This window comes from Sinocyclocheilus grahami, unplaced genomic scaffold (genome assembly GCF_001515645.1).
Source record: "Sinocyclocheilus grahami isolate Dianchi unplaced genomic scaffold, SAMN03320097.WGS_v1.1 scaffold236.1, whole genome shotgun sequence".
Classification (NCBI taxonomy): Eukaryota; Metazoa; Chordata; class Actinopteri; order Cypriniformes; family Cyprinidae; genus Sinocyclocheilus; species Sinocyclocheilus grahami.
Genome location: NW_015505415.1, coordinates 473,909 through 481,438, shown reverse-complemented (window position 1 = coordinate 481,438; position 7,530 = coordinate 473,909). Strand labels below are relative to the sequence as shown.

The window sequence follows — 7,530 nt, the reverse complement described above, 5'->3', positions numbered from 1 at the left end:
ATATTTATTCTTAGGATTTACATTTTTTTCTGTAGATATTTTTAGGGAACTTTTTATGATTTTTATAAAAATGTATTTTTTTGACACTTCCTCCCAAAACATTATTTAAAAAAAAAAGTTAATTGTCATTACTATAATATGTAAAAAATATATTAAAATAAAACGGATTTAAATAAAGTGTTTAGGCCTATACATCAAGGTAGCATTTGTTTTATTGCTTTTAATAAACTGTATGCTGATGTAATGTACATAAGTTGATTATATTGTTTTATTACATGTATTTTAACATTGTTTAATAAAACAACATGATTAATTGCTTTTGATATTTTATTTGAACCAATTATTATTGCCTCATTGCTATTACATATGTATTTTAAGTCATTTTAAAGTCTATTGTTCGCTTAGGTCTATTTTTATTACCACAAAAAAAAAATCTGATTACTCGATTAATCATCAGAATAATCGACCGATTAGTCGATTACCAAAATAATCATTAGTGACAGCCCTATGATGTTATGCTGACCAGTTTCCTGAATATAATAGAATTGACAGAATAATTGATGTATAAGAAAGCATAATTGAATTAAAAGTGTTTCACTTTCATTAGTCATTAACAGACATGTACTGTAATGCATATATATCAGTCAGAATATATGTCAACTCTCTCTATATATATATATAAAGTTTGTATCAATATATATAAATATTTTGATATATCACATATTTTGATTGATATTAAATTCTGTTAATTACTAATGAATGTATATATTCCACTTTAAATTTGCATATACATGTTATGTTACATAAACTATCAAAATCTAATGATAATAATAATTATAAAGCAGTTCTGATAATGATTGTTAATATGCTGTTTTGTTTGTTGGCTGAGAGTTTAGTAATTCGGTATTTTCAGTAAAGAAATACTGTATTATAGTAATGAGAGAAAAAAACAAGTAAAAGTCAAATGTCCAGATTCTTTGCAATAATGAGACTTTGGTGGGTAAATCTGCTTAATTTCCTTGAACATAAAGTCATAATGTAGAACAAAAATACTAAATGGTCCTAAGATAGTCTTCATTTTCTTTTATGCACTCCTATCCATTCTTTGGTCCGTCCATCGATCTTTAGTTTTTCTTCTTTCATTTGAACGCGCTGTAGAACGGGTTTCTCGTCCTCTCTCTGTCCACACAGACTGCCTCTGACTGAATTCAAACGAGGCATCTAATCCTGTTACCAATTACCCACTCATTGGATCTGTCCTGAGCATCTGCATCATTACGAGAAACCAAAGACAATCAGAACATTTCAGATATATAGCTTACACTGTCTACCTGCCGTCATTTAGTATAAGAAAAAGTATTCGTGCTGTACATGTGCCGACCGTTATTAGCAGTAAATATTTACACGGAAAAAGACTCTTCTATTTGCCTTCAAGGGATAAAAAAACATGGACCTACTGTATGTCATATAATAGCACACATCAGAGTCATAATATCATTGCTTTAATAATTCATAATATTTCTGACTAGTTTTCTGCTTCATAATGATGTTAATTCTTTCCGCTGTCGGGAATAAGATGCATTTAACGTCTAAATGAGAGCTGCATTATACATTTATGAAATGAAGGGATTCATTATTACTAAAATGTATTGATCGATCGAATGCTTTAATGAAATAATGCTTAATGCAAATGTTAAAGATTCAAACTTTTAATGTGTAATGTATAAAGTTAGCGTAAGATCATTTACAAACCCAATTCCAAAAAAGTTGGGACACTGTACAAATTGTGAGTAAAAAAGGAATGGAATAATTTACAAATCTCATAAACTTATATTTTATTCACAATAGAATATAGATAACATAATGCAGTATTTACTTGCAGGTGATTGCAGTAAAGTTTTCACTGAACCGTCATTAAAGTGAACTGCGGTCTGTTTTTCTGTGTTTAAACAGACCCATCGAATCCTGTCAGCATTTCTACAAGGACTACTGGCTGCAGATCGATATGGCCTTCAATGTGTTTTTCCTCTTGTACTTTGGACTGCGTGTAAGTTTATTTGTCATGTGTTATTTGAGTATTTTTTTATATACCATTTGTTAATACTTTGAATTAGCTTTTATTGGTATAATGTAATTTTACTTAAAGTTTTTGTAGTTGTTTTCTTTTTAGTTAAATATTAGAAAAATATTTCTGTATATCTTTGGTTTGTTTTTATTCCAGTTTTAGTCATTTTAGTACTTAAGTTTAAACGCATGTATTTAAAATTTTAATTGAAGATTTTTTAAGTATAGGCTTTTCATCTAATATTTGTATTTTTAATATTTTATTATTCAGTTTATTTCAGTGTTATTTTAGTATTATTTATATACTTTTATATATTTATTAATAGTATGAGTTAGCTTTTATTTGTATATATTATTTTAATTTAAGCTTTTGTAATTTTTTTTGTCATTTTAATTAATTATTAACTTATTTTTCATTTAATTTTTTTTTAAGTATAGGTTTTCGTCTAATATGTTTATTTTTAATATTTAATATTACTATATTATATTATTCAGTTTATTTCAGTGTTATTTTAGTATTAATTATATACTATTATATATTTCTTATTTTAAATTAGCCATATATATATATATATATATATATATATATATATATAAGTTTTAGTAATTCTATGTTTTTTTGTCATTTTTATTAGTTAAATATATTTTTAAGTTTGGGTTTTTCATCTAATATTTATATATTTTTTAATGAATTCATTATTCAGTTTATTTCAGTGTTATTTTAGTATTAATTACATTCTGTTGTGTATTTCTTAATGTTTTGAATGAGCTTTTATGTTCATATTTTGTTTTAGTTATAATTTTGTATTTTTGTCATTTTTAATAGTTAAATATTAGAAAAATATTTCTGTACAGCTCTGATTTGTTTTTATTTAAGTAATAAAATATAATATAAAATAAGTAATATAAAATATTTTAGTACTTCAACTTAAACTTATGTATTTTTATTTATTATTATTTAAGTTTTAGTTTTAACTTTAGTTTATCATTTTTTTTACTTTTGTTTTATATTTTATTATATTTTTATTATTTATTAAATTTTATTTAAGCTTTATTTCAATTGCCAAAAACACTTTTATTTTTTAATTAACTATAAAACTGGTTTATTTGTATGCATTTGTTGACTGACATGTGTTTTGGCTTTCTTTTCTGCCTTCTGGCAGTTCATCGCAGCCAATGATAAGCTGTGGTTCTGGCTGGAGGTGAATTCAGTGGTGGATTTCTTCACCGTCCCGCCTGTGTTTGTGTCCGTGTATCTGAACAGGAGCTGGCTGGGTAAAGCACTCTCCCATTACTGACACTTTACCTTTAATACCTGATTATTTCATCAGATTATGACCAGAGGGTGTTAGAAATGTAATACTCATCGGAAGATATTATTAGATAAAGGTCTGCAGCGCCACCTGCTGGACATTACATGCATTACCCTTAATCTGTCAGTAAACACAATCTGTAACACACCATCCGTTACACCAAATCAGTTTATTCAGCAGCTCGCTGGGATTTGTGATCTCTGGCGTGCTGGGAATTAGAGAGACGTTCTCTAGAAATCCTCCTATTGTTTAAAATAGCTGATTGTTTGTTCTCATGCATCATGTTTGAGGTCTTTTGAGGGCATGAGCAGCTCAGGTCACATCTAAACCTCTGAATAATCATAAAACTACAGCAGGAATCATTCAGCTGCTCGGAAACAGACGGGTTCATTCATTATTTTGCAATTACAGACTGTTTTCACTAATTTAGGTCAGCATTATTGTCTGTGGTGATGAAGCAGGACGCAGATGCCGTTCTTGGAGCAAGTGTTAACCTGCAACGTGTGTTTAATTAATCGCAGAACAAGCACTTTCACTGGATTATTCGTGATTTTTCAAAGTAATGAAATATCATTTAATTGTTTGGAGTCGAAAGTCGAAACCCATTTTCTAAACGAGTTCGGGATTGACTTTGTACTTCAGGAGACTTCCAGGATTTCTTTGTTTCGACTGTCACCGTCTGCCTGAGAAAGTCTGAGCACTGCGTCGAATCTGTTTTTAAAGCTTAGCTGCTCGGAACCTTTTAGACTTTTATTCTGCAAGGACGCATTCAATTGATCAAAAGTGAGAGTAAAGACATTTATAACGTTAGAAAAGGTTTCTATTTCAAATCAATGCTGTTTTTTAAAAGTTCTATTCATCTGTGAATCCTGAAAAATGAAATGCATCAGTTTCCACAGAAATATTGTGCAGCACGACTGTTTTCAACATTGATAATAATCAGAAATGTTTCTTGAGCAGCAGATCAGCATATTATACTGATTTCTGAAGATCATGTGACACTGAAGACTGGAGGAATGATGCTGAAAATACAGCTGCGCATCACAGAAATACATTACACTTTAACAGATATTCACATAGAAAACACTTATTTTAAATGGTAATAATATATAATTTTTTTTGTGGTTTTTACTGTGTTTTTGATCAAATAAATGCAGCCTTGGTTCTTAGAAGAACGTAAAAAAATCTTACAGACTCCAAACTTTTAAACTTTAGTTAGTTTAAAAAAAATGATACATCAAACTTCTTGTAAACTTTTACAAGCATGAGTGATTTGGAACAAGGCCTTCATAATGTAGTAAAAGCGGAAAAACACTACATAAAACTCTGCAAATCTACTTTGATTGGAGAAGAGGCCTATATGTGGCTGCTTTAATGCTTCATCTCTCTCATGAATTGAGTCGTGGTCAAAGCGCAGCTTATGAGTTTAATCCTCCTATAGGGAACAGGAGGTCACGGGGTCACATCATCCTGCTTTAGTTATTATTCAGCTTTCATTGACTTAATGTCCTTTTGTTGGTGTGTGAGTGTGTGTGCGTGTGTGTGTGGAGTGTGTCCAGAACATATTCATCCTGGGTTGGGGTGTTTTCACGGCAGTTTTAAAAGGTTACACGTAATTCCGTCTGTTTTTAAACATCAAAGACATTAGTTTTGTGTTGCCGTCAGCTATAGAATGGTTGCTTAGCGACCGCGTCACAACATTCTAAAAGCCATTCAAAAACTGTTACATTGTATCAGTGAGTTCTGCACGTGCAAACCCACTCCGATGATCTTCAGAAGATGCTGGAATCACGTAATCCGTGTTTCTTGGAACATCAAACACTTGTAGTTTGAATAATTGATGATTATAGAGTCAGACTGTTTGACTGCGGCAGATGATGTGCATGTTGAACAGGCTTTCAGAACATATTCATCCTGGGTTGGGGTGTTTTCACGGCAGTTTTAAAAGGTTACACGTAATTCCGTCTGTTTTTAAACATCAAAGACATTCGTTTCTTGGAACATCAAACACTTGTAGTTTGAATAATTGATGATTATAGAGTCAGACTGTTTGACTACTGTGTCTAGTATGCATACTATAGTCTGTACTGCAGAAATAATATGCACTGTACTATTGAGAACACAGCCACATTGAAAGATGTTGAGCAATGAATGAGATGTGAAGTAGAATGAGTATGTGTGTGTGAATCTGTCATGCATTTGTGTGTGTGTGTGTGTGTGTTAATAATGAGCAAGGTCACCTCACTGAAGTCACATGTTTTTCTCTCTGAGCTTTTGTTTTTTTTCACTGTAATGCTTCTGAAACCAGAACTCAAATTTAGGCCTTTACGTCATGAATGTTGAGTGCAGATGTTGAGCCGACTGTCTGTCGCTCTGTCAGTCTAGCGAGAAATAAACTCCGTCCAGATGTGTTCAGTTCAGCGCTGCGGCTCTCAACTTTTAGAGCTTCCAAAGACAGATATTTGCATATTCCTTGCGATATTTTGAAGGTTTCTATTTTTTGTAGCTGCGGTTAGTTAGTATTGTTTGTTAGTCGTGTTCTTACAGGCTGATGAAATCAGTGTCGCTGTTAAACATGGCCGAACACTTCAAAGGTACGAGCTGAACTCGGTTCTCTGTGGGTTTTAATGTGTTCTGGGTCTCGATGTTATTTCATGAGAGTCTTAAGTGTGTTTCTTACTTGCTTCTGCTCTTTCATGCAGGATTGAGGTTCTTAAGAGCCTTGAGGCTGATCCAGTTTTCAGAAATATTACAGTTTTTAAATATCTTAAAAACAAGGTAAGAATCCCTTCAAGTGCAGCATGTGATTTCTGAACTCATGTGGAAATAGCTGTTTATAATTCTTCACCTGCATGTTCTTTAGCGTTATCCTTGATCTTAAATGAAAATCATACTTTTTATAAATCTGATAACATTTTATAATCTAGGTAGATTTGCTTTTTATATATTGTGCTTTGTAGATTTCATTAGAGTCGTTCTTTTAAAGTGTGTGTTCACCGAGGATGATTTGCTGTCTTTTTTTTTTTTTCCAAAACATGATTTTACAGAATAAAATGTATAAATTCTTCAATTGACAAATAGTTTAACTGCAATTTTATCTTTATTATATTATATTATATTACACACTCAGAAAAGTCTGTTTAAATAGGGTATGATGTACAGTATTAATATAGATACATTTACTGTATTTTTCACAGGTGTTTCACCTGTATTTTGAATTATGCATTGCATTGTGTTGTTTTTACGGTTAAAGGAAATAGCTTAGTAATGTCTCGGCCAAAAATGACAATTTTTCTACGGATTTTTTTTCTTGTAGTTTTAATTCTATTTTATTCTATTTTATTCTATTTTATTATATTCTATTCTGCCTGTCGTGCTTGAATATCTTTGACATTGTGCTCAGAAATCTGTCCGTCTCCCTGCGGCTTAGATATAAAGCTTTAGCGCAGATGTCCAGGAGAGCTTATTGTGCAACAAAATGAATAATCTCACTGTAATTCATTCAAATGGAGAGGTGAAATCTACTGAATAAACTGTGCCAAAACAATCTGAAATGATTTTTGGACTAAAATTGGCCAGTATTATACAAAGAATTTAAGTTTATGGATACAGCCGAACGTTTAGTCATCTGAGTCATTTCTGTTCTTTTGCAAATGTTTTGTTTTTTATGAAAGGTTTAGCAGGCTTTCCAAAATATGCTCTGGTTGAATTCAAAATTATGTGCAGTATTAGTTCAAAAATGTTGATTCATGCGAGTATCAATTGTGCGTTGATGTGAGTATTTCTAATATTTGTTTTTATAGCAACTCCATAAAGTTGGTGAATTTGTGCTCAATCTTTATAAGCACATGGCTGACGGCAGCGGGCTTCATACATTTGGTAAGTCAGTCGCCTCAGGAATGAACTGGATGGTGAAAAGCTACATTTTGATGAAAGATCACGAAAACATACTTTTTCTTCTTTAGAATAATGTCCACTAATGAATCATTCATAATAACACAAAAACATGTATCGAGAAAGAGGAACAGTTCACCAAAAATAAAAATGAAAGATTGTTTCTTCATCAGGTTTGGAGAAATGTAGCATTGCATCAGTGTCTCAGCAATGGATGCTCTGCAGTGAATGGGTGCCGTCAGAAAGAGAGTCCAAACAG

At 31.4% G+C, this 7,530-nt stretch overlaps 1 protein-coding gene across 1 annotated transcript in view; it reads left to right on the top strand.

Annotated features, from left to right (window-relative positions):
- The window catches only part of LOC107597763 (calcium-activated potassium channel subunit alpha-1-like), a 93,804-nt gene that overhangs the window by 52,095 nt on the left and 34,179 nt on the right, over positions 1–7,530 (top strand). Inside the window, exons 4-7 of the mRNA XM_016288943.1 lie at positions 1,954–2,047; positions 3,228–3,339; positions 6,080–6,155; positions 7,181–7,256. Coding sequence (XP_016144429.1) covers positions 1,954–2,047; positions 3,228–3,339; positions 6,080–6,155; positions 7,181–7,256 — 358 coding nt within the window. The remainder of the gene's footprint in view (positions 1–1,953; positions 2,048–3,227; positions 3,340–6,079; positions 6,156–7,180; positions 7,257–7,530) is intronic.